This window comes from Eptesicus fuscus, chromosome 12 (assembly GCF_027574615.1).
Source record: "Eptesicus fuscus isolate TK198812 chromosome 12, DD_ASM_mEF_20220401, whole genome shotgun sequence".
Taxonomy (NCBI): Eukaryota; Metazoa; Chordata; class Mammalia; order Chiroptera; family Vespertilionidae; genus Eptesicus; species Eptesicus fuscus.
In genome coordinates, this window is record NC_072484.1 from 21,134,842 (window position 1) to 21,161,528 (window position 26,687).

The following is a 26,687-nucleotide window of genomic DNA, read 5'->3' on the forward strand; positions in this document are numbered from 1 at the left end:
ACTCTTTTAGAAAAATGATAAGTCACATAAAATAACCTCACAAGCTTTCGAAAACAAACAATATGGGTAGAAAGTATTGGATAATGATGAGTGCACAGGAACAAGAAGATCGTTTGGAGACAGTTTCAATGGATCGCAGAAGACAGCCCCAACAAACAGCCTTGTAAAAGGACAATTTGGATGTGAATGTGTTTGTAGCACCCGTCCTCCCACCTCCCACCCCCCAGATCACAAAATGCTGGCAAAGCCTAGCCTACAAATCACTGCTTTAATGCAAAGCAAATGCTTGTCCCTGGAATGAAACAGCTGAGAATAATTAATTTTCCTTGCTTTTAGAGAAGAAAAACCAATATATTTTTACCTGCTAAAGTACAATTACATGTGCTTTCCAGGCCACTATAGAAGTGCTTTATTGAGGCCACTGTATATAGTATGGTTAATAATAGTATAAATAAATACACATTCGTTTTAAGCTTGTGATTCAATACAAGTAATTAGAATATATGCAAATATGTAGCGTAAAAGGCCAATCTCACTATATGGGTACATTTTCTCTCATGTAGCCTGCCCTCACTCTGCTGTTGGGAGCCTGACAGACTTTGTGAACTTCAGGGGCACCTGCCTTAGAGTGATTAGTAGGAAGCAGTGAGCATGGAGACCAATGAGAAACAGACTCCATGTATTTAAGGGAAATCTTAAGCAATTCAGAATAGGAGGCATAGGGACCCTTAAGAGGGTGCAAAGGCTATTTGACCAGCAGCCTTTGTGATAAGCCTATGTTGGAATCCTTCATCCTAAATAGATTTGAGGCCCACAGTTAAGCCAGTGCCTGATCATCTGGTGAGCACACATGGTAATTTTTACTTTCCCTTGAAGTTACTCTCACCTTACTCAGATTCTTGCAATCTAGGAATATGTTCATGATGCTGACAATGGAGTTTATACATAATATTCCAAAAATTTATGTGGAACCAAACAGATCTCGAATAGCCTCAGCAGTCTTGAGAAAAGAAGAACAAACTTGGTGGTATCACAATGCCTGATGTCAAACTATACTACAAGGCCATTGTAATCAAAACAGAGTGGTCCTAGCATAAGAACAGTCCTATAGGTCAATGAACAGAGCAGAGAGCCTAGATATCAATGTATGCCAAAATGATATTTGACAAAAAAACTAAGAGTATACAATGGAGTAAAGACAGTCTGTTCAATAAATGGTGTTGGGAAAATGGAATAGATACATGCAAAAAAAAAAATGAAACTAGACCACCAACTTACACGATACACAAGAATCAACTCAAAATGGATAAAATAATTAAATATAAGTCACGAAACCATAAAAATCCTGGAAGAAGACATAGGCAGTAAAATCTCAGGCATCTCTCATAGCAATATTTTTACCGATATATCTCTTAGGGCAAGGGAAATAAGGGAAAAAATAAACAAATGGCACTACATCAAACTAAAAAGCTGCACAGTGAAAGAAAACATCAACAAAATGTAAAGGGAACCTACTGTATGGGAGAACATATTCATCAACAATACATCTGATAAGGTGTTAATTTCCAAAATATATAAAGAACTCATACAATTTAACACCAGGAAGACAAACAATCCAATTAAAAATGGGCAAAAGACCTGCATAGATACTTCGCCAAAGAGGACATACAAATGGCCAGTAGACATGACAAAATGCTCAGCATCCCTAATAATCAGAGAGATTAAAACCATAATGAAAAAAAAACAAAAAACCGTAATGAGATATCACTTCACACCTACCAGAATGGCTACCATCAATAAATCAACAAACAACAGGTGCTGGCAAGGATGTGAAGAAAAGGAAACCCTTGTGCACTGTTATGGGAATAGAGACTGGTACAGCTACTGTGGAAAATAGTATGGAGTTACCTAAAAAAATAAAAAATGGAACTGCCTTTTGACCCAGTGATCCCACTTCTGGGAATACAGCAGGTCCTCGGGTTACGTCGGAGATCCGTTCCTATGGCACGATGTAACACGATTTCGCCATAAGTCGGAACCCACCCACATAAGCACCTACGTCACTCACATGGAGCACATACACAGCAGTAATGAAGTGAAACAGTAAAAAAAATTTTTAAAAAAGATAACAATTCCTGACCTTTACTTGTGGTAAATAAATAATAAAAAACATAAAGTACATATGTACATATGTCGAAATGACGGAAATTTTTTTTTTATAAATAAATGGGAAATGGCGTCGTAACCACGAAATGACATACGTCGAGTCCGATGTAACCCAAGGACTGCCTGTATATCCTAAGAATTCCAAAACGCCAATTGGAAAGAATATATGCACTCTTATGTTCATAGCAGCATTATTTTTTTTATATATATATTTTTTATTTCAGAGGATGGGAGAAGGAGAGAGAGATAGAAACATTGAGAATGGAATCATTAATCAGCTGCCTCCTGCACGCCCCCTACTGGGGATCGAGCCCTCAACCTGGGCATGTGCCCTGACTGGTAATTGAACTGTGATCTCCTGGTTCATAGGTTGATGCTCAACCACTGAGCAACACCAGCTGGGACATAGCAGCATTATTTACAATAATCTGGAAACAGCCCAAGTGCCCATCAGTAGATGAGTGTATAAAAAGGTGTGGTAAAAAATGGAAATCTTACCTTTTGCAATAGCATGGATGGACCTGGAGGTTATTATGCTAAATGAAATAAGCCAGTCAGTGAAAGACAAGTACCATATGATCTAATTTACTATATATGGAATTTAATGAACAAAATAAAATGATGAACAAAATAAAACAGAGTCATGGATACGTGGAACAGAGTGATAGCTGTTAGCAGGGAGGAGGGCTGGGGACGGCTGGGGTGAGTGTGTGGACAGCATGAAAGAAGGTGAAGGGATTAGCCAAAGAACATATATACATAACCCATAGACACAGACAGCTGTGGTGGTGGGCGGTGGTCATAGACAAAGAGGGGGAATGTGAACATCTGTAATAGTGTCAACAATAAAAATAAACTTCAAAAAAAGAATGTAATATATTTGTAAGTTATAAAGGACAATAATAAAATGAGCACCTGTGGACCTGCCATTCAGCTTAAGAAATTGCCCATTACCCATAAGTTTGAAGCCCCATGTGGGCCTGTCTGCACTTTACATAAATGGTATATCATATGATTTCCTCTATGAGAGGTTTTGCAGTTTTTTACATATTTAACTAAAAGAATAATGAGTTCCTTTATCATTCTAGACTTAGCTCTATCAAGTCAAACTGTTCTTCAGTTGCCAATTAGAACTTGAATGTGGTGCTCCCTCCCTTTTCAGAACAGGCAAAATTCTTTATCAAGTACTACTTTTGTCACTGTTACCAAAATTAGCTATAGTTTAAAAATTTTTAAAAATGTTCAGTTGAATTGGTGCTTCCCAGAACATGAAAAAGATAAAATGTCCTTTTACTGTAAGTTAAAATTCTAAACCGTCTTTTGGTTTTACTGGCATTAAAAATTTGACAAGCATGTAGAAACACAAACACTTCAAAGGAACTTCATTCTCGGGGCCCCAACAATATCACTTATTTCCAATTCATGGCACATGCCACCATGAGCTCTTATGACTAGGCTTCTGCTGGGCTCACACAATCATAAAAATAACCCTCAAAGAGAAGGCAAGTCAGCTATTAGGATGTTATTAGGAAAAGAGGTATGTATGGATGTTCATCTGCTGTTAATAACTTTCCTTTAAAGTACAACTAAAACGTTGGTGTGTAAGAGGGTTCAGTGTTGTGCATGGAAGCTCATTTCTTTAGTGCCTCAGTAGTGCTTTGGGATTGTTACAACTTTATTCTCATTTTAAGAGATAAGCTGGCATTTTGCTTCTTATTTAAGGACTAGTGGCCAGGTGCACGGTTCGTGCACATTGAAAGGAAATTAATTAGAAGAATATTTTAATATCGCTATTCGCCCTTTCTCTATAATAGAAGCGTCAACCAAATTCACGATCGACAATGACAGATCGAAACACATGTGTGTGATTGGCGCCAGTGAGAGCTTTATATGTATTGCGCATGTGCGAGTCAATGTTTATTTTTAAATTGCCAGTGCGCATCATATGTACCGGACAGTGGGACAGTCAGGTCACTTAGCCTTTTATATAGAGAGAGATCAGATGGAAAGAAGCAAATGAAATAATTTATTCTTAGAGGCAAAATATCATGTCTTAAGGTAGACATGCTATTTCAACTTATCAACAACTGAGTTGGATTAATCTGTTGAAGTAGTGCTCTGAGATTTATATAATTCAAAATTAGCATTTGTGTTTTTATTTTATTTTTTTAAATTACAGTTTGCATTCAGCCATATTTTGTATTAATTTCAGATATACAACATAACAGTGAGACAATTACATACTTTACAAAGTGTTTCCCCTGATATTTCAGGTGCCCAGCTATCACTGTATATAGTTATTACAGTATGATTGACTATATTCCCTATGCTGTCTTTTACAATCCCATGACTATTTTGTAGCTACCAATTAATACTTCTAGTGTTTTTTTCTTTTCAGGGGAGAGGGGTGTTGTTCTTTTTCTTAATTTTTGTTTTTAAAATACCAAGATATTGATTACAAGTAGCTATAATTTGCTTTGTTTGCTTTAAAACAACTTTTCTTCCCTTAAATATCACTAGCCTACTTTTTACAATTGCAAATAGATTTTCATCCATAATTTTCTTCTCCATCATAAGAAGTATAGTTCTAGCTATAATCTAACGATGTAGTTTTTTTGGCCACAAGGTTTTCCATCTGAAATAAAAAAAACACACAAAGATTTATGAATAGAATTCTAGTGATTAAGTACTTCTTATTACTCTGGTTCTCCTAAAACTCAGAAAAACATTTTGACAAATTTTATAGTCAATTTTCATGTGCTCAAACAGTAATAAATCCTAAAAAAATATTTGTTGAATGAATGAAATCATATTTCAGTAAAACATGTTTTACTGAATGCTTTTCTTTTCAGCAGAGAACTTCCAAGCCCCAGCCAGTGGCCCCTATTTCCTGCAGTTTCTAATACAATAAAATGATAAAACAGGAAGAGAATAGAAATGTCCTTCAGGGCTTGTGTTACTATTTGACCCACATCTCTCTTTTCCCTTTCAGTCAGCACCCTTCTTTAGTCTTGAACAAGTCAGAGTGAACCTTGGAAAGGGAAGATAATTGTTTCCTTGGCTTTAGTATAACTGGGGTTCTATAGAACTTAATCCCCAACCCTCCCAGGACAGTGCAGAGGTGAAAGTTTTTCAGGGAAGCAAGCCAACTCAGCTACTTCATGGCCATAATGGGCCAAGTATTATATGAATCTTAAGGATTCTATGTTAGGATAGTAAAGCATCCTTGTATGAAACTCCCATTGGGTTTTAAAGAACCTAACAACCACGGGGGAAAATCTCCAATGAATTTATCTCTATTCAATAAGGAATAACTTAAACCCTGTGCAAAATGTCCTTGGGTAAGCCATTTGACCTAAGGCTAAGGAGCAGCAGCTGACTTGGCAACTGTCCAGCCCAAGATAGTTCTGTTTTAGAGTTCTGTTTTTCATGCAAGAAACTCTGGGATGGGAAGCCAGGCAGTGAGGTTCTTTGTTTTGTGTTTTTTAATCCTCACCCAAGGACATGTTTAGAGAGGGGAGGCGGGGGTGGGGGGTGGGGGCGTAGGAGAGAGAAACAGAAACATTGATATGAGAGAAACATGGTCTGGACCGGGGCTCGAACCCGCAACCCAGGTATGTGCCCCGACTGGGAGTCGACCCCTTCTCATAGTTTAAATTTATGGTTCTACTCATGCCCAATGGCCCCATGTTGATAACCAGTGGTCCCTTTACAAGTCTGAATTGAAGGCCCAGGAGGCAGAGCTTAAAGGCCCTCCTCCAGAGTTCTGCAAGTTGGAAAACCCCGAAAAAGGGAAAAAGAAAAAAAAAAAAAGCCTCCAAGTCTGCAGATAATGCCACCAATGGGGAAACGTTAGAAGAGAATGAAGCTGGGCCCTGAGGTGGGTCCCATATCCCCAGCTTGCTTGCTGCTCCTGCCTCATCTCCTTCCTGCCACACCCAGGCTCTCACATGGACTGCCAGTGAGCATGGTCTCCCTGCCCCCATCCCAGACCCCCAACCCAACCCACTCCCAACAACAACCAGCACCAACTGACTGGTCTTGGGAGCCACCAAAGATTACCTTAAATAGAAAAGATAAATTGAATAATAAAATCGGGAGTTAAAAAAAATGCTAACATCCTACTACCACGACATAAAATTTCAGTAATTTAGAATATCATAATATAAACACGTAAGAAATTAATTCTTTGTAGATAATATAGATTAACAGGGTAATTGAGGTTCCTAGGGATATTCTTTAAAAAAAAAAATAGGACATGAATGAAAACAGGACAAAATTCAGAAGTTTCAGAAGGGATAGATTATAAAAAATAGGTTGCCCTCTACTCAACTCTCTGACTCAGCCAGTTCCTAAGATCTTCTTCCAGAGAGATCCCATGTATTTGTAAACATGTTCATCTATGGTGCCCTTTTATTTTCTTTCACAAAAATGGCTGCACACCTCTATAAATCATCCTCCACTTTACCTTTTATTTTAGATAAACTATATATTTTGCAAGATTAGTGTTTTTTCAAACTGAAGTTCTATTAATGAGGTCTAAAGTCAATTTAATGAGTCACAAGCATAATCTTTTTAATGCATTGGGTAGAATACCAAAGAATTGCTAATAAAATGGTATTATGAAATTTTAGCTATAAAAAATGTGTATAGTAAGTGAAAATATGTGGGGCTGTTTTTTTTTGTTTGTTTGTTTTTTTTTGCTTTATTATGGTTCATGGTCAAAAGTTTGAAAAACATTTAGTACAGATAGTTCCATATCATGTATGTAGAGCTACTTCCTTTGTTTTTTAATTGTTGTGTTGTATTCCATTGAATTGAGTACTATAGTTATATGTATATTAGAGGCCCGATGCATAAAATTCGTGCAAGAGTAGGCCTTCCTTCCCCCAGCTGCCAGCACTGGCTTTCCTCTGGCACCCAGGACCCAGGCTTCCCTCACAGCCCCGGCTTCGTCCAGAAGGTCCTCTGGAAGGATGTCCAGTCTAATTAGCATATTACACTTTTATTATTAAAGATAGTCCCAACAATGGGCAATTAAGCTATTTCTACTTTCTTCCTAGTTAAAACTACTTTAATGAATATCTTTTTTTTCTAGCATAAATGATAACTCAGGTTTTAATATTTGTTTCATTGGTTTCAGAGAAGGGAGAGGTAGAGAGGGATAGAAACATCAATGATGAGAGAATCATTGATTGGCTGCCTCTTGCATGCACCCCACTGGGAATTGAGCTCGCAACCCAGGCATATCCCTGATCAGGAATTGAACCATGACCTCCTGGGTTCATAGGTCAATACTCAACCACTGAGCCACGCTGGCTGGGCCAATGAATAGCTTTTTAAAGGTGTTCTTTTATAAATATAAGTGCATATTTGCAGAACCAATACCTAAAAGTAGAATTGTGAGGTCAAAGCATATGTCATTTTGGTAACTACAGTCAATCCTCATTAGTTGTAAATTTCATATTTATTAATTTTCCTACTTGGAGAAATTTATTTTTAATCTCAAAATAAGCACTCCCAGCACTTTCACAGCCATTTGTGGTATGGGCAGAGTGGTGAAAAATCTGAGTCAACCTGACATGCACATTCCCAGCTTAGGTGAACAAGCTGATGCTCTGCCTTCTTGTCTCAGCTTATAAACAAGTGTCCTTTCTGTGGTCTATTTGTGCCACATTTTTGTGCTTTTTGTTGACGGTTTTGCTGTTTAAAATGGCCTCCAAGCATAATGCTGAATTGCTGTCTCGTGTTCCTAAGTGCAAGGAGGTTGTGTAGAAATGTGTATGGCCGGCTGGCGTGGCTCAGTGGTTAAATGTCGACCCATGAACCAGGAGATCACCGTTCAATTCCCAGTCAGGGCCCAAGTCGGGGACATGCAGGAGGCTGCTGATTAATGTTTCTATATTCTCTCCCTCTCCCTTCCTCTCTCTCTAAAAAATCAATAAAAACATATCTAAAAAAAAGAAAGAAAGAAAATGTGTGTGTGGGATAAGCTTCATTCAGGCAAGAAACCATGAGTTCAAAATTAATGAACCAACAATACTGTATATCCAGAAAAAGGAAGAGGAAGTCACTGATCTGTATCTTGCTCCAGAAACTGATAAAGTAACCGCTATGGTGCATAATGGAAGCCATGGAGAAGCTGGAAATATAGTTTAATTTGTGGATTCATGAGAAGATGGCCGGTAAAAAAGAGCATAGGGGCCAGCATTATTGAGGCTAAATCCAAAGAAAGTCAGGGGCAGGTTTTCCAGGGTCAGGAAAATGTTAAACTCGTCTTGGCTGCTGTTTTATTATACAAGAATACTGCATACAGTTAATTACTTGTGAGAAACATATTAAATTAGATGTCTTTAAACAGAAACCCACATTAAATAAAAGTTACTTACTGATTGAAAATGTTGTGACCAGAGACTTGCAGGAACCTAACGCTGTATTTTTCTCTTAGGAGTGATGGGTTCATATTTGCTAAATAATTGTTCATGCTGACCTTATAGGGCATAGCTACCACAAATTACAAGAATGTATTTCCAAATGGCCATACTCCCACCATCATTATATGAGAGTGCTCGTTTCTTCACCACCCCTCCCCCCAAGTTGTTTTAACCCTTTTGATATCTGATAACCTGATAGTTGAATAATGGTATCTTTTGGTTTTAGTTTGCAGTTCTTTTAGTTAGGAGAAATTTTTTTGTGTTTGAGGGCTATTCATGTTTCCTTTTGTTTATATCCTTCTTGCTTTATCTTTGGATATTTGTCTCTTATTGATTTGTAGCAGATCTTTATATATTAAGGAAAATTAGTCCTTTTTCTTTGCTATGAATTGCAAATATTTCCCTAGTTTGTCTCTTGACTTTTTCCCCCATATGGTAAAGAAAATGCAGTAAACATTTTCTTAAAGTAGTCAAATTCATTGATCTTGTCTTTTATGACCTCTGGATTTTGTTATTTTAAAAGCTTTTCTTTGGAGATATTTAAGAGTTGTATTTGTGTTTGATGTTTTGTGGTCCTTTGGTGTTTGCACAGAATTTAATCTTCTTAATATGTAACACTAATTATAAGTACTTTTCAAGCTGAGTAAATTTCAGAGTAATAGAACAATGGGAGAGCGCAGGTTTTGGAATCCACAAGTCCAGTTTGAATTCCAGTTTGTTTATGTACTAAAATGACATAAGCCATTTTCGTGCTGTCTGTGAGCATCAGGTGCCCCATCCAGGCTTTGCTGAGTTCTACAAAAGCCAGTGCCAGCATAGGATAGATTCGGAATGTTAGTCCCTCCCTCTCCTGCTTCCCTGAAGTCCTCTACCAAGAAATAATTTGTCATATTAATTTAAGACATGCACTAAAATAAATAAAATAGGGTTTCTTTTCAAAAGCATTCTATAATTTAAATTGTAGACAATTCCTGCTGAGTTTTTCAAGCTAGCTTTCATTTAATAAATATGAAAATATGAAATATATAACTGGTTATATACTGAACGGATCATTATCTACTGATTTGAATTGTTGGAATTAAAAATGTCTTAGTACAATGCACCCCTTTTTAGGGGGATTTGTGAAAAGAGTGAAGACTGATTTTGTAGACATTGAATTACTTTCTTTTAACTTTGTATTTATAGATACATTTGCATTGTCATTACTCTAGGGCCGTGGTCGGCAAACTGCGGCTCACGAGCCACATGCAGCTCTTTGGCCTCTTGAGTGTGGCTCTTCCACAAAATACCACGGCCTGGGCGAGTCTATTTTGAAGAAGTGACGTTAGAAGAAGTTTAAGTTTAAAAAATTTGGCTCTCAAGAGAAATTTCAATCGTTGTACTGTTGATATTTGGCTCTGTTGACTAATGAGTTTGCCGACCACTGTTCTAGGGAAACTCAGTAAGACTTGAGTGCCTTTGCTTTCTTAGGCAATTAGAATAGCCAAGATCTTGCTCTGGACTTGAAGATTTTCGAAGTTCAAAGGAGATGTGTGAAGAAGAAAAAACATCTGGTGAAGAGTGCTTGCTTCATTGCGTGACACTGTTTTCCTGCGCTCTTTCTCAGAGCGTCTGTTTAGCAGGTTGGCAGGTTTGGTAATTAATTGATGATGAGGGAATAAGCCACGTATCTGAGGAACTCAGTTTTGTCCCTAAGCTTCTTTCTTCCCCACATGTCTGGCAAAGCGTCAGTCCAGGATCACTGATCCCACAGTTGTGTCTCAACTCAAACACTTGTCTTCAGGCTTAATTAGCTCAGGGACATAAACAGATGGATGGCCTGGGACCCAGAGGGTTGAGTGTTGAGCAATGCAGTTTTATTATCAGGGACTTTTGAAATTTTTGTTGGATAAGTGCCTCAAAACTTTACAAAGTGTCTTTAAAAAAAAAACTTAGAATTTTGACACTTGAAGGTAACAAAGATTTGTGTGTATCTCTGTGTGTTTGTGAATTTTTCTTCTTGTAACTTAATTTAGGTATAATTTCAAACTTATATTTGAAAAGTTACAAGAATAGTACAAGGGACATCCATGATTCTTTGACCCAGATTCACCCATTGTTTTCATTTTCCTCCATTTGTTTTTCCTTCCTCACTCCTTGCTTCCCTTTATCTTCTCCTTACACACATAGACCCACACACTCACACGTTTAAACATGTACTTTTTTTTCCCCCTTAACTATTTGAGACCAAGGTGGAGATTTCAGGGGTCCTTACTGCTAATACTTCTGTGTATATTTCTTAAGAACAAGCTATTCTCCTAAATAATTACATATAGATATCAAAATCATAAAATTGAACATCAATATAACATTACTATTGAATCCATAGTCCCTTTTAAAACTCCATCAATTGTTTCAATACTGTCTCATAACATCCCCCAACCCTAGTCCAGGATCCAATCCAGGGTGACACATTGCATTTAAATGGGAACGTTTCTCAACTTCCTTTGTATTTTTGACTTTGACATTTTTGAAGAATTCAAACCGGCTATTTAGTAGCATTTCTATATCAGCTTTGTGTGATGCTTCCTCATGCAATCCTAGCTCTGCATTTTTGGCAGGAATACCACAGAAGTGGTGGTGAGACTCCGGTGTCTTGTCAGGAGGTTTGTAGCATTGATTTGTCCCTTAATTGGTGATGTTGGCTCGGATCATTTGATTCACATGTAGTCCATCAGGTTTCTCTATTTAACTAGAGGCCTGGTGCACGGATTTGTGCACTGGTGGGGTCTCTTGGCCTGGCCTGCAGAGATCTGGGGAGGAGCTGCTCCCGCTCTTCCCGGTCCCGTTCATCCTGGTCAGCTGAGCAGTGCTCCTGCCTGGGAGTGCACTGACCACCAGGGGGCAGCTCCTGCAATGAGTGTCCCCTGTTGGTCAGTGTGCATCATAGCAACTGGTCAAATGGTCGTTAGGTCGTTCAGTTGCTTAGGCTTTTATATATATAGATAAGAATTTTATGGAGAGATACCTTGAGACTATGGAAATAGCCTGTTCCTCTTCAAATTTTCACCAACTAGTTTTAGCAACCATGATGGCTTGCTAATTCTTATTTTGTCTGTATTTATTAGTGGGCATTCTGCTGCAAGGAAGAGCTTTCTCTTCTCCCCTGTTTACTTATTTATTTATTTGTTTGCATTAGTATGGGCTTGTTGGTTTTTACTATGTTCAGTGGGATAGTTAATTACTGTTATTATTTATTTTGATACTTATATTGGCACAGATTTGTCAAGCTGACCCCTGGTCCGTTTGATAAATCCTCATCATTCTTTGAGCTCTTCCTTATTTTCTGGCACAACATGATGTTCCAGATTCATTTTATATTTTCTCTGCCCCAGTTCTGGAATTGACATTTCTTCAAGAAATCCTGGTTTCTTTTAATGCAGAATGGTATTTAGAAACCAAGGTGTGTGTGTGTGTGTGTGTGTGTGTGAGTGTGTGTGTGAGAGAGAGAGAGAGAGAGAGGAGAGGGAGATTTAAAGGGAACTGTTATGGAATATTACATTTACTAAATCATTGTGTATTGTACATATGAGTGTGTGTGTGCATGTGTGTGTCTTTAATGTTACAAGTTTCAAACAGAAGAGCATTTATTTTACATGTAATAATCATAAGTTTTGACAAGAAAGAAATACATTTTTCATTTCACAGTAAATGGCATTACGCAGTTTTGAGTACTAAATCATCTTGACATTTATGAAGGAGCAAATGGAAAGTGGGGAACTGAGTGTGTTAGGTATAAAGCTATCTTTAACAGTTCTATTAAAAAGCAGAGATTTATTTTCCATCTGTGATCTGAATGTGCCTGTTTGTGCTCTCCTCATGGCAGTGGAGTTCCTGTGGAGCCACACGACGGAGAGCATGTGCGTTGGCTACATGTCAGCCCAGGACGGGAAAGCCAAGGTAAGCGGGGAAACGGGGCGTAGTCTGAACACCTTGCAGCCATCCCAGGAGCCTCTGACAGGCCGAGTCCACACGATTGATTTTCTCAGCCTCTCCCGGGCAGTAGCTCCATGATCTTTATGAGAATGTGATTAAGAACAGTTGATGATTCCAAAGAAAAACAGCAGCTCTTTTATGCTTTTGATGATGGAGCAGGAAGGTTAGGAACAACTTTTTTTCCATCTTGTTCTTTGTCCATTGTGAATGATTGGAAAAGAGGAAACTGGGATTGAGAAGAGAAAATGGGAGTGAAGCTGATGGGCTGTCAGGGCTGGTGATTTTGCAGGGAGGGTTGGAATAGGTAGAGGAAACCAAGGTAAGGAAAGCCAAGCGCCTGGACCGCACTCTGCACGCGTGAGGGCGGGGCTGGCTGACGTGCTGATACGTGCAACCTGGCCGGTATGCAGTGTGCCCCGCACGCCCTGGCCTAGCGTCCTCATGGGCAGAGGCTGAGGTCTGCACCCCGAGTGTCACGTGCCTGTGGCTCACGGCCCACCGTGAGTCACCACAGTCACACGGATGTCCACGCAGCACCTCCTGAGTGGCTTGGCTTCCCCACACTCACGGGGCCTGAGCCTGGGAATAAGAAACATCATTTGTGGATTTTATTTTAGACTTGGCCTCAGGTTCTTCTTGTTCATAAAATTTTTAGACTCAGCTGTGGCACACGATGTTTCCTTGGCATTCAGGTACCTCATTTGCAAAGCTGTGAAGTTGGGCAGCCTCTATTTTAAAGGACATGATTTATTTAGCACATTTGGAAACATAAGTAAGGAAACTTTTGATATAAACTGTCTGATATAGATGAAATTATTGGCAGGTTACGGGTACATGTAAGAAAGAATAGTTTATTGCATATTTATCGTGTAATACCCATCCAGACTGGCCTCTGCGGTACCCAGCAAGCTGGTGGCATCGCGGGCTTCTGTGAGCGCAATGGGCAGGAGCACCTCAGGCAATGTTGTCTCACAGCCCTGCGGCTCTCACTCAGCTTCCCTTCTCGGCATCACCCTCACCTGACACAAGACTTATATTGCATTGGTGGACTTATATCTTAAGAGAGTGCATAAAGATTGCTTTATTTCATAGTGTTTAGAGAAGGGAATTGTAACTGCCCATTTAAAAGGTGATTTACAGGTTTAGAACAACACTCTAATAGAATTTTCTGTGATAATGGAAATGTTTTATAATAATATTGTTTTGTCCAATAGGATAGCCACTAGCCACATGTGGCTATTAAGCACTTGAAATGTGGGTAGTATGCCTGAGGAACAGAATTTTAAATTTTCCTTACCTTAAATTTAAATAACCATATGTGGCTAGTGGCTACTGTATTGAATAGCACAGGTGTAAGAATCAGTAGAGGAATGATTATTCAAGTAAGTGTTTTCAGAGCATTCTTTTCCTCCCAATGACAAAATGGTTCCCAAATATAAAATGTCTGGTAAGCCACAAGAATCCTTGCACAAGAATGGCTTGTAGCCATTTGTGTTTCTCTCACCCCTTACAAGTTGACTGTCATCTAAAATTGCCTTTTCACAAAAGAACCTCATGGGAGGTGGACTTCAGTACAGAAGCCAGTCTGGTGCGGTACGATCGTGTTACTAAGTCCCATGTATAGAAATGTTCTCGTTATCCCTGCTGGTGGCCTGTGGGAGACACCTCACAGTTTCACATGAAATATGTGTGGTAGAGAGAGGGAGAGGACCGCACTGAGCCAGAGACGTTTGGCCTCCAGTTGCATTGCTTGACATCTGGTGGACGTGGTTTTCATATTGCTGGTAAATTCTCCAGCTGCTAGTCTTGATTAGCCCAACAGATACAGCTGCTCCTCTTGCCTCACTTGTAAATTATGTTTTTGACCTTCTTTGCAGAGAGTTAATCCCTCTTCCTTTCTTCCTCCTTTGAGCCTGTGGCTACAAATGCTTTTTTAAAAATAAAACAAAAACAAAAACAACCCCCAAACACTAATGCTTTGGCTGCTGAATTCTATTGATCAAAAAAGCCATCTCTTCTTTCATACAGGCTGGAATTTTATTGTATTGCAAGTAAGACAGAGTCATAGATGAGAAACTGGGCTCAAAAGAGAAAGGGGCTATAACAAAGTTCATGTTCTTTTTAAGAGGGTAAGCCTGTGGCCTACCCCCCCACCCGCCCCACCCGTTTCCTGACTTCCATGAAAGAATTGTTGAATTAGTGGCATAACTATTCAGCAGAATGACTGGTTTGTAAAATTTCCTTTCACATAGTGTTGAAAACCATGGTTGTGAAATGAAAAAAAGGAGGCATCTTTAAAAACTAAAAAAAATAAATAAATAAATTTAAATTTAGAAACTATTTCAAAATGTGTTGTTTTTGTTTTGTTTTGTTTTGTTTCATTTGCCCTACTTTCCAAATATTGCCTTCTTTGTGCTTGTTACCAAACTCAGAAACTAAAACCACAGGGCATTTGGACATTTTATACAAGCTAACTATGTTTAATCTAAGTTAAGGCCTTGAATTAGAGCTCACCTCAAAATCATACTGCTTAAAAAGGCTGGATAGTAATCAATATCATTTTAACCAGAATTCATGTATAATTTGAATAAAAAGAGGTTCTTTTACAAGTTTATTTTCCTTTTAAAAGAATGTTCTTTCAATTATATCATTTAATTTCTAAAGCCTTCTATAGCCTAAGTTAAAGAGATTTCTTTTCATTGAACAAAAATAAGGGCATTAATAACAGTTGGAAAGCAGTTAATGAATAGTTAATGAATATTTTTTAATAAACACCCAGTATGCATGGACTACAGTAATAAAAACAGATGTTAAAACTGGCATGGAACTTACTCAAGTATAGTAAGTGAAACCTAGATTTATTTTACTATGTAGAGGTCACTTTTTATAGCAGTAGTGAACATACTATTATAAAAAATTAATCCTTGGGGAGGAACAAGCTATTTTGTGGTCTTAAAGTATCTCCTCATAGATTTCTTATTAGTTGCTAGGAAGAATAATAGTAGTTTATACTGGAAAAACCAGGCAACAACTCGACTATGTGGTCAAAATCAGTGTCATCAGGAAGGGGCAGATGGACTTCCTGTGCCTCTGGATGTGATAACCTGAGAAGACACAAACATCGCTCATGCAGTAACCCGTCTGGAAGTGCCTAACCTGGATCTAATCACAAGGAAACCGACAGATCTAAATGGGGAATGTTCTATGAAGAAAGAAAAAAGGGGTCTATACAGTTGACTTTGAATATGGTTGTGAACTGTGCAGTCCACTTATATGTGAATTTTTCAAAAATAAATGCTATAAATATATTTTCTCTTTCTTATGATTTGCTTAACTACATTTTCTTTTCTTTGGCTTATGTTATTGTAAGCTATAGTATGTAACATATAACATACAAAATATATGTTAATCGATTACGTTATTGGTAAGGCTTCTTTGGTAAGGTCATAAATAGGCTATTAGTAGTTAAGTTTTGGGGGAGTCAAAGTTATGCACAGGTTTTTGACTGCATGGGAGGTCAGTGCCTTAACCACCATGTTATCCAAGAGTCAACTGTATTCTTAAAAATGTCAATGTCATAAAAGCAAAGGCTGCAGAAAAGTTCTAGATTAAACAATACTAAAGAGTGTGACAACTAAATGCAATAACTAATCCTAGCCTAGATCCTATATAGCAGGGGAAAAATACATTATTAGGTTAATTTACAAAATTAGAATATGGAAGGTAAAAAGTGTTGTATTATTGTTAAATTTGTTATAGCTATACTGTGCTATGTAAGGTAATATCCCTACTCTTAGGAAATACAAACTGAAACATCTAGGAGAACCAGTATCTTCATGATGGTTCAGAAAAAAAATATTATGTGGATGGATGGATGGATGGATGGATGGATGGATAGATAGATAGCAAATTACAAAGCAAATGGAGCAAAATGGAACCTGGGTAAAGGATATATGGTTGATCCTTGAACTATTCTATAAGTTTGAAGTTATTTCCAAATAAAAAGTTAAATAATAACCTTGGATAATATGACACACTTGATTAGTCCATTGGGCCTTGCAGTTGAGGTGAACAAGTATTGGAATGGATGTGGTGCCAGGAAGTTGGAACCCGGGTTGTCCCTCCACTCTGTGCACTGAGAGACTGACTTGGTATGATCACTCTGCCTCTCTGTTTCTCAGAGGACTCATCTGGAAAATGAGAATTAAAATACCTCACCATACCTTTTAAGTCCTTCCTGGGATAAGGCATGTGGTAACAAGGAAGCAAAATCTTATTTCTCTGAATATGGATGACTGAACCCCCATTAAGTTATTCATATCTTATAGATATATTATCTATATTATGGGTATTGTATACATTATGGCCCTCTACCCCTAGATACTTGCTTCCAGTCTATAAAATTCAATATTCTACATGCTAGGTTACATAAGCAGATAATTGCTATTCAGTTTTTTAGTAGGATTTTTATGACCCCAATGCAGTATCTACCATGTTTTGTTTTTATGAATATAGTTTCTGGTGCTTTATGAAAATTCTCAATAAATATTTGTTTTGAAGGATAGCACAGATGAGATTTCTGAGAGCTTTTTGCTAGACTTAATTTATCTCTCAAAGGATGCGGACACATTCTGCGAAATGCATCATTAGGCAATTTCATAGTTGTCTGAACATCATTGAGTGTACTTAAGAAATCTAGATGGTATACTAGTAGCCTACTATACATAGGCTATATGGGATAGCCTATTGCATGTTACTGTAGAGCATGTTACTGCACTGACTACTCTAGGCAGTTGTAACATAATGTTATATGTAAACATAGACAAGGTACACTAAAAATCTATAATAATAAAAGCATAATATGCTAATTAGACCAGATGACCTTCCGGACGAAGCCTGGGCTGTGAGGGAAGCCCGGGTCCCGGGTGCCAGAGGGAAGCCGCCGGGGGAAGGAAGGCCTACTCTTGAACGAATTTCATGTATTGGGCCTCTAGTACAATATAAAAGAAAAAAGAACATTACATTGGTATCGGGCACTTACCACAATGGAGCTTGCAGGACTGGAAGTTGCTCTAGTGGGTCAGTGAGTGAGTGGTGAGTGAAGGCCTAGGACATTACTGTACACTACTACAGACTATAAACAGTGTACACAGGCTGCACCAAATTCATAAAATAACACAAGAATAAATCAATTACAAGAGCAAATGATGCAATCAAGTGATGCTGTAAACACAAGATGTGTGATGAGGATGCTGCCAATGAAACACAGCATACTGCTCCACAGCAAACTTTTGTCAGTAGGAAGAGAACACTCTAAAAAAAAAAAATACCAGTAAAATGTATGGAACAGTAAATACATAAACCAGCATTTAGTATCATTACCAAATATTGTGTATTCTACACAATTGTATGTGCCATATTTTATATGCACTGCAGTGCAGTAGGTTTGTTTACACCAGCATCAGCACAAACACGCGAGTAATGCATTGTGCTATGACATTAAGATGGCTATGACATCACTAGGTGATGATAATTTTTCAATTCCATTGTATTCTTATGGTACCACCACTGTATGTTATCTATCATTGACCGAAACATTGTTATATAGCACATGACTACAAAACAGGAGGCGCATAAGAGAGAAATAGCAAAAGAAGTGAGAAAGAAACTTCTGCTTCCAATTAGGATGAAGAAAGTCACAGAGGCTGTTTTTCCTACTCCAAACAATGAGAATTAGCTTGATAATGAAAATTACAGATTTTTAAAAATCATCCAAAAAGCTGAATATGCTAGAAAAACCTAAATTAGTTGTGGGAGAAAAAACTCAACTTCTTCATTCCTGGTAGAAAAGGGCATAAAACTGACAGACAAGTATAAAGAAAAACCAACCAAACTTTTAATGAACTATCTATGGCCACATGTGAGCCGGTGTGACAGATTAAAATCCCAAGAGGCCCCAGTCACATGGTGAGTCTTCAGATCAGTTCTTCTCTGTGAAATCTTCAAGTGCTCAGTTCTTCTCTGTGAAATCTTCAAGTGCTCACACCAAAGGCTTGGAGTCGGGCAAGTGCGGGGGCCTGATGCGGCGGGGATCTCCCTTTTCCGTGGCCAGCACGGAGAGAGATGAAACTGGTTCTTGATAGAGGCGTCCAGGGATTGAGAAATAAAGAAATAAAGAGACACAGAAGTAGATGCAAGCTGGGTCCCGGGTGGGTCACTGACCTCCTCTGCTGGAGAGACAGACGACTGCCCTGAGCCACGCAGCACATTTATTTATACTCCCATATACAAGGCGGGTTCACTGAAAAACTTAAGATTAAAGGAGCTTGGGAGGGCCCAGGTCTATTTCATTTCCTCTTTTCCTGTGCTAGACTGGTTCCACATCTCAAAGCCCTCTTCCAGAACCTAGACAAAGGTAAGCCAGGAAATAACAACACCTGCGCACTCCTGGGGCGAGGTGCAACTGACATGACTCTGTCAAATATCTTGGGCTTAATCAACAGCAAGCTAAAGAATGTCCATGTGTCTTCCCAGGGGGCCCTCTACAGGCAAGGAACTGAGAGTGACTTTGACAAAGGGCCTAGGATTTTTACCAAATGGATGGCAATGACCGAGCAAACACCGGAGGCCGACCAGGATTGCTGAGAGATGTGTGCCATGGCACAGAACGCTGGGGCTGGTTATCAAGGCAAAGAGAACCCCTTAGCAGCACTGTGAACAAAGAGAAACCCCTCACGGCTAGAATGCTGGCAGCTGGATTTGAAGACATGGGGAAGACTCCACAGTCTCACCAGGGGTCAGATCCCAGACTTAAGAGAAATTACTGATCCAAATTTCAAAATATTAGCCAATAGTGATCTTAATCTAAAACTACACAAAGCCCAGGACCAGCTCAACTAGAGATTAGATGACTCCGGTCCTAACCTAGAGGAAAGGGTTTGTTATTTTCTTAGGGTAAATATTATTTATTTTAAAAATTATTACTGTTCTTTTACATTCGATGTATGTGATACAATAAAAACTGAGTTCCCTAAAGAAGCAAGAAAATGGGACTCGTACCTAAAAGAAAAATTAGTCAGTAGTTTACCCGCAGATTTCCCAGATGTTGGGATTAGCAGAGAAGGATAATCAAATAATTATAAAGAGAAAAAAAGAAATGCTACAAATGAAAAATAAAATACCACAAACAGTATTTATTTGATAGGTTTAATAGGGAATGGGGTGGAAAATATGATTAATGAACTTGAGAACCAGTGAATAAAAATTGTCCAAACCTAAGCACAAAGAGGAAACTGAGTTTAAGAAACTAGAGAGTGTCTGTGACCTGTGGAACAATGACAGATGGTCTAAATTATGTGCATTTGGCATTATATAGCTGTAAGGTCCTTACATTGCTCATGAGATAGTTTGTGATAAGTTAAGGATGCTTATATAATCTCTAGAGCAGGCGTGGGGAACATCCAGCCCGTGGGCCGTATAAGGCCCACAAAATCATTTGGTCTGGCCCTGCCAAGGCATAGGGGTGAGTTCATTAAATGTTTGGCCAAATATAGCAGGCTAATTTTTAAGTTGATAATTTTGTATGGCCTGCAAATGATGTTATAAATATCCAAATGGCCCTTGGCAGAAAAAAGATTCCTCTAGAGTAATAACTTTAAATATAACAACAAAAAAATTATAGCAAAACAAAAACAGTACTAGTATAAGACATAAAAGGAGGTACTACAAATTTCTCAACCCCAAAAATAGGCAGGAGAAGCAGAAAAACAAATAACATATGAGACTAATAGAAAGCAAAGACCAAAAGATATAAACTCAACTATATCAGTAATCATATTAAATATGAGACTCACCATAATGCTACCATCATCAAAGCAAGTGTTTCCTGGCAGAAGGGACAACCCTAAATCCAGTGTATCAGAAGTTTAGAGATCAGCAGAAAGACCGTCTCCCTTTCCAGTAATTTCACAGCATTCTAAGGGAGGTAAATCACCAAATTTGCTGATATAGCAGGATCCACCAGACACCACAGAATTTAGAGAAACACTGCCTCAGAAGTGCAGATGGAAATGTGTTTCAAGAAGAAATTGAATGTATCTAATGTGGAGGTCCAGAATAATGACGGGCAGTGTGGCTGCTGTTTGCCATCAGATAAAAGTATTGTCTTTACATAAAGGACTTCCAAAATGACAAGTGAGAAAGTGTGCATTCAACAACTGTAATATAGTAGTCTGTTCTTTTACATTCGATGTAAAAAAAAAAAAATGAAAGAAAATTTAGATAGATACTTCAATCTCCCAATTAATGTGGCTTGGTCAGCTTCTTCACAAACTTACCTGTTTGTGTACTTTATCCTTATTAAAGCAAAATAGAGACAGACTCATAGATAGAGAACAGCAAGACAGCTCTGGTGTGTCTTAGGAGAGGAGGGGTGTTGGTGAGGGTAGAGGGATTGAACCAAAAAGAAAAAAAGAGAGATAACTCATGGACATGGACAACAGTGTGGTAATTACAGCGGGGAGAGGTGGAGGTGAAAGAGGGCATAAAGGAGACAAATAGTGATGGGGGGGGGGGAAGCATATATTTTAAAGTGTTAACCGATTAATTTACTCTTGATCATTAAATATTGAACTACTAAAAACACATAATATCTAGTAAAGTATTATAGGTGTCCCTAATTTTACTTTTCTTTCAATCTGTTTAGAGATGAAAATAATTTATTAGGCAGAATTGCTGCTTTAGGAAAGTGAATTTTCTGAAATTAGAATAAGATCAGTGCAATAATTACCTCATTACTTATTCTTAACTAGTGGCCCGGTGTACAAAATTCATGCACATTAATAGGGAATTAATTAGAGGAAATAATTTAATATTGCTATTTGCCCTTTATAATAGAAGTGTCTGAGATGATAAAAATTAGTAAAATGTATATGAAACTCTTCCTCTTGTCAGAGTCTGGGGTGCGCCGCGGTACCCAGAGTCAAGTCCCTGCCCACCCGCACCTCGAAATCGCGCAAGACCCAGACTCGGCCGGCCCTACCCCCATTGGGCGAGATCCAGACCCAGCCAGCCCCACCCACTTGAAGCCCCACCGGGTGGGGAGCGCAGCCTCAGGTCCCCTGTCAAGCCCCGCCAGGTGAGGGGTGCAGCCTCAGGTCCCCTGGCCTGGCACCAGGGCGGGGGACGTGGCCTGAGGTCCCTCAGCCTGGCGCTGGGGCAGGGGGCACAGCCTTAGGTCCCCTGGCCCTGGGCAAAGGGCATGGCCTGAGGTCCCCTGGCCCCACACCTGGGTGGTGGGTGGCGCGCCTTGAGGTCCCCTGTCAAGCCCTGCCAGGCAGAGGGCGCGGCCTGAGTTCCCCCGTCAAGCTCCGCTGGGCGGGGAGTGCGGCCTGAGGTCCCCTGTCAAGCCCCACGGGGGGGGGGGTGCGGCATGAGGTCCCCAGCCAAGCCCCGCTGGGCGGGGGGTGCAGCCTCAGGTCCCTGCTGATCACTCGTTACAGGAACCCCGCCTCCACTGTTGGCACAGCCATCTTGTGTTATGGGAACCCCGCCTCTGCTATGGGCGCAGCCATCTTGTGATGGCATGAGGGTTAATTTGTATATTACCTCTTTATTCTATAGGATTCTCTAACTTCTTTTATTCACAAGTTTATTGGAGTACAGCTGGCCCAGTAAGTGAATCCTCTCTAAAGGATACTGATATAACCAAAGTGAAACAGATGACTTTGTGATTTTGAGACTGGAAGATACCACAAAAGATTATTTGTAACTTATACTCAGATAAAATGTCAGAGAGTAAAAAATGGAAAATAAATTTAGAGGTCCAAAATGGATATAGCATAGGAATAAATGTTTGACTAGAAGTTGCAGTTTATTTTGTTCTGAGGGATATTGAAAAGTCTTTTTCTTTGGTTTATTTTACTGTTTTGATTGTGATTATGAATGCAAACCCTGGCAACCATTAACTTTTTACCCAATTAAAGCAATTTATAAAACTTTAGTAAGGTCTCCCTGTGCCAAGGGTTTCATTATGAAAAGAAAGCCTCACAAAGCTAAATGAATTCTCTTCTATGTGCCATTTAGTTGACTGATGCCCACCATGTCCTGTCCTGAATAGTCCTCTTCTAAACCTTAAAAAATAAAATAACCTAAAAACTTTATGTTAAGTGGAGAAAACCCGACACCAAATAGTACTTACTGAATTATTCTATTATATGAAGTTCCACTTATATAAAGTACAATGATAGAAATCTGAAAGTCATTGCTTGAAGAAAAGGGCATAAGGAAATTTTCCAGGGTAATGGAAATGTTCTATATGGAAAATGTTCTACTTAGGTTTTGGTTTTCATGGCTATATAAATGGTCCAAAGTCATTAAACCCTTTACCTAACATCTATGCATTTTATTGTATCTAATTCATACCTCTATTTTTTTTTTTTGGTCTAAAAAAGTTATGAACAAGACCATCTATTAAAAAGGCAGAGTGGTATAATAAGAGAATGAGCTTTGGAGTGACCATACGTGGATTTCCATCCTGGAGCCCCTGCTCTATAACCTGGGATAGGTTACACTCTGACCCTCAGTTTCCCTATCTTTAAAGTGGGAATATTACTGATGCTTTCGTAGCATTCTGAGTATTAATTGAATAATATAACTGAAGTGCATGTAGTAGGTGGTACGTTAATCATGATGGGTGATTATGGTGTAGTGTTGGGAGGAACAGGTGATGGTAGAAGTTGTAGAGAATCTCTCAGGGCCATCACAGCGTGCAACTTCCACAGCCTCATTTGTGCTTACTTGTGTTCCCAAAGGTGCCATTTCCATTGCCTAAGACAAGAGCAATACCGCTTGGATTTTCACCCTACTCCTCTGATGGAGCTGGTAGTGGTTATTATATTTTGATAAAATGTAACTCTAACTTATAAATATAAACCAACTGGTGAGTGAATGGAGAGATCCCGAAAGAGAAAAAAAATTGTTTGAAGCTACAAGAATAAACACCCCCTTTTCAACTCTGCAATTCATACTTCAGTTCCATGTTCGTGGCTAGTGGAATTCAGTCACTGGGTGGACTTATTGGACCATATTTTGGATTTATGAAGAGCCACCTAGAACCAAGCTGGCCTTGGTCTAAACCAGATTTTAATGCTTTTGATAACCTAGTCCCCATATTACCCAATAACTGAAGGAGTCTGATCTCTGACAGGAAGCCAACTGCCTCAGGATGGTAGGTTGGGCACCACCAACAAGCTATGCACTAAGAAAATATCCCAGGACAACTAAATTTGGCATGTGTACATATGGAACACAAGGCAAAGTGGCTAATCAGTTATTTTACTTGTACCTTTTAAGCTTGCCCAGAATTTCAAATATAAAAATTGCATGTCTTTTCCATGCTCTTAGGACTGCCAGGAGGGCCTCATTGGATCTATTTAGAAAGTCCTTTAGACAAACAGGAGATGATTGGAGAAGATTGAGTATGTGAAAGGCACATTTTAAGACAGACATTTCCTCAGCTTCAAGTTTATTTCTAAGAATAGTTGGTAATTTTATTTTTGCTTAATTAGTCTTACACCATCAGTTTCTTCCAAATGATTCATTCAACTTTGCTCCAAAGCAATAAATAGAATAAACACAAAGAGGGAATTCACCACGTTGGCAAGAACATAAATCTTCTCAAAGGAATTAACTATATTTATCCAAATAAATCTCATTTTAATCATAGTGTAGGGTTAGATCTTTGCAAAGATAAATATGTCTATTACTTGGACTTGTCGATACTCTATGTTAGTTGAAATGAATAAGCCTTTTTTTTGTTATAGCAACATGAAAAATAATGAAAACATACTTACATAGTCATTAGTCTACGTGGTTCACATCAGGTATGAACTTAACATTAGAATGTCCCCTTATTACCTTCTAATACCCAATAGTTCAGGGAAATATTTACCTTCTCAAAGCAGACACATGCCTGCTGTGTGCCCACAGGACACATAACCATGACATGTAACTAAGACACGTGTCCTTGAGAATGATTGACCTTACTACCCACAGTGATTGAGTAATGATTACAGAATAGTGTTTTCTTTCTTTTGCTTGGAAAGCAGTGGACAAATGAAAGGAATCTTTTCTTTTTTTAAAATTTTGAAAAAGGACATCGTCTTGGTCATGTCATCTTATTTCATGTTACCTTTCTAATTCTTAATAAGGAATTGGTTCTATGATTGTAAATACTTGGGATCTCCCACTGGTTTTATGTTCTAAGGACTTTTATTACATTATTTATTAAATAGGTGAGTAACAGGAGCTGAATCTACCACATGTGCAGTGTTTATGGAGGTGCTAATGGCTACATAGGGCCTAGCACATGTAGACATTCCATAAATACATCTTGCATGAGTGACTCCATGTTGAGGTTTAGGATAGAACTTTGAGTCCAGATGGTTGTCTGGACGCACTTTGTCCCCACTGCCCTTCCTTCCCAGTAATCTCCAGATTTGAGATAAAAAACTAGATTCATCAGCTTTTTAAACAAATTGAAAATAGTTACATAAAAAATTTTGAATTTATGCGAAATACAAATTTCACATAAAGTTTTTTACAAGATATAAACATTTTAAGTTTTACATAAAAATACAATTGTTTTTCTTCTCATTTATTTTCTCCTATAAGAGCATTTGATTTGGCAGCCCTGGGGCCCACCCCTATGCAGTGATTGGCTGGAACCAAGTGGTAGCCTCCCTGTTCAGTGGGGCCACACACTCCACTTTAGCAGCCCTAGACCTGGCCTGCTTCACCAGGCATTTGAGGCTGATCCAAGTTGTGGCGTTTGAATGTAAAGCAATGTCTGTCTGCTAGAATACTACCATTCATTCAAATAATATAGTTTCTGTCTTTTTAAACGCCTTCATCTTGGAATGTCTATTCTGTCTAATCCTAAGGATTAAAATTCATTTATGATAGTTACAGTGTATGACTTTGATGTCTTGTAAGTAAAACAGTGCTTAAATTGGTGAAATTTAACATTTTAGTAATAACTAATTGAGACATTTGGATACAGTTGAGCTACTCTATTTACATTTCTTTCAAATACTTCTGGATATAATAAGTGGTGGGTACTGTCGATTTACTTTTATGCTCTTGAGCTGTCATCACTGTACTGTACATGTTTGGACTACACTGTCTGCTGTAGTGTTGAAGGGGTAAAAAGAAACTTAACTTAGGATGAGGGTAGTATTAACACTTTGCTATTAGGAGATGTTCACAGTACTTGGAACCAGATTTTTTTTTTAACCTGAGTAGAAAATTAATGTTATTTTAAATGTGGTTCCTGTAACATGAAAAAAACAATAATCCCCTGATTTCTTCTACTGTTAGCTCTTGTGTATATTATGGTGAATTTTTGAAAGTTAGGACCTGCCAACTATACTGCTCCATTAAAAATGTTTATGGTGAGTTTTTTTAGGAGAAAAAAATGGAAGATCTTGGCCAAACAAGCTCTTAATAGGCAGTAATAAGCCCCAGTAGCCCCTGACTAAAACATACTTCCATCTGAATTATCTACAAACTTCCAAAGCCCCATGGTCAGACAGGAAAACCTGTTGTTTAAGGTGATGCTCTTAGGTATAACAAGTTCCTGAATCCAGCAATTTATTTTTTTGTTCAGTAGACCATATTTGAGGGAAAAAAAGAAATAAATACAAATAAGAGTTTCACCACTAAAGATGACAGAAATGCCTACGTTCTAACATCAGCTAACTGGTATTAGAGCTAATCAGGGATTTATTACAGTGATTGATAATGATTGACCAGGAAAGATGCCTTAATTCTTTGCCTTTGAGATGTTAGCTATTAAACCAAACTCATTTTACCTAGAACTAGAATTAAGGTTGTATTACTCATGTGAGTGATGATAATGACTTGAACTGGAGTGTTAGCTGTACTGATGGTGAGAACCAGCTTCTGTGTATGTTTTAAAGTAGAACCATGGGATTTGCTGATAGATTGGATAGAAGTATGAGGGGAAATAGAGAAGGCAATGGTAGCTCCTAAGATTTTGTCCTAAACAGTTGGAAAAATGAAGTTGCCATATGCTGGGGTGAGGAGGAGGAG

The 26,687-nt window shown here is 38.6% G+C and overlaps 1 protein-coding gene across 1 annotated transcript in view; it reads left to right on the top strand.

Annotated features, from left to right (window-relative positions):
* The window catches only part of TASP1 (taspase 1), a 257,842-nt gene that overhangs the window by 211,164 nt on the left and 19,991 nt on the right, over positions 1 to 26,687 (top strand). The window contains exon 13 of the mRNA XM_008141100.3: positions 12,466 to 12,539. Within this exon, the coding sequence (XP_008139322.1) occupies positions 12,466 to 12,539 (74 nt within the window). The remainder of the gene's footprint in view (positions 1 to 12,465; positions 12,540 to 26,687) is intronic.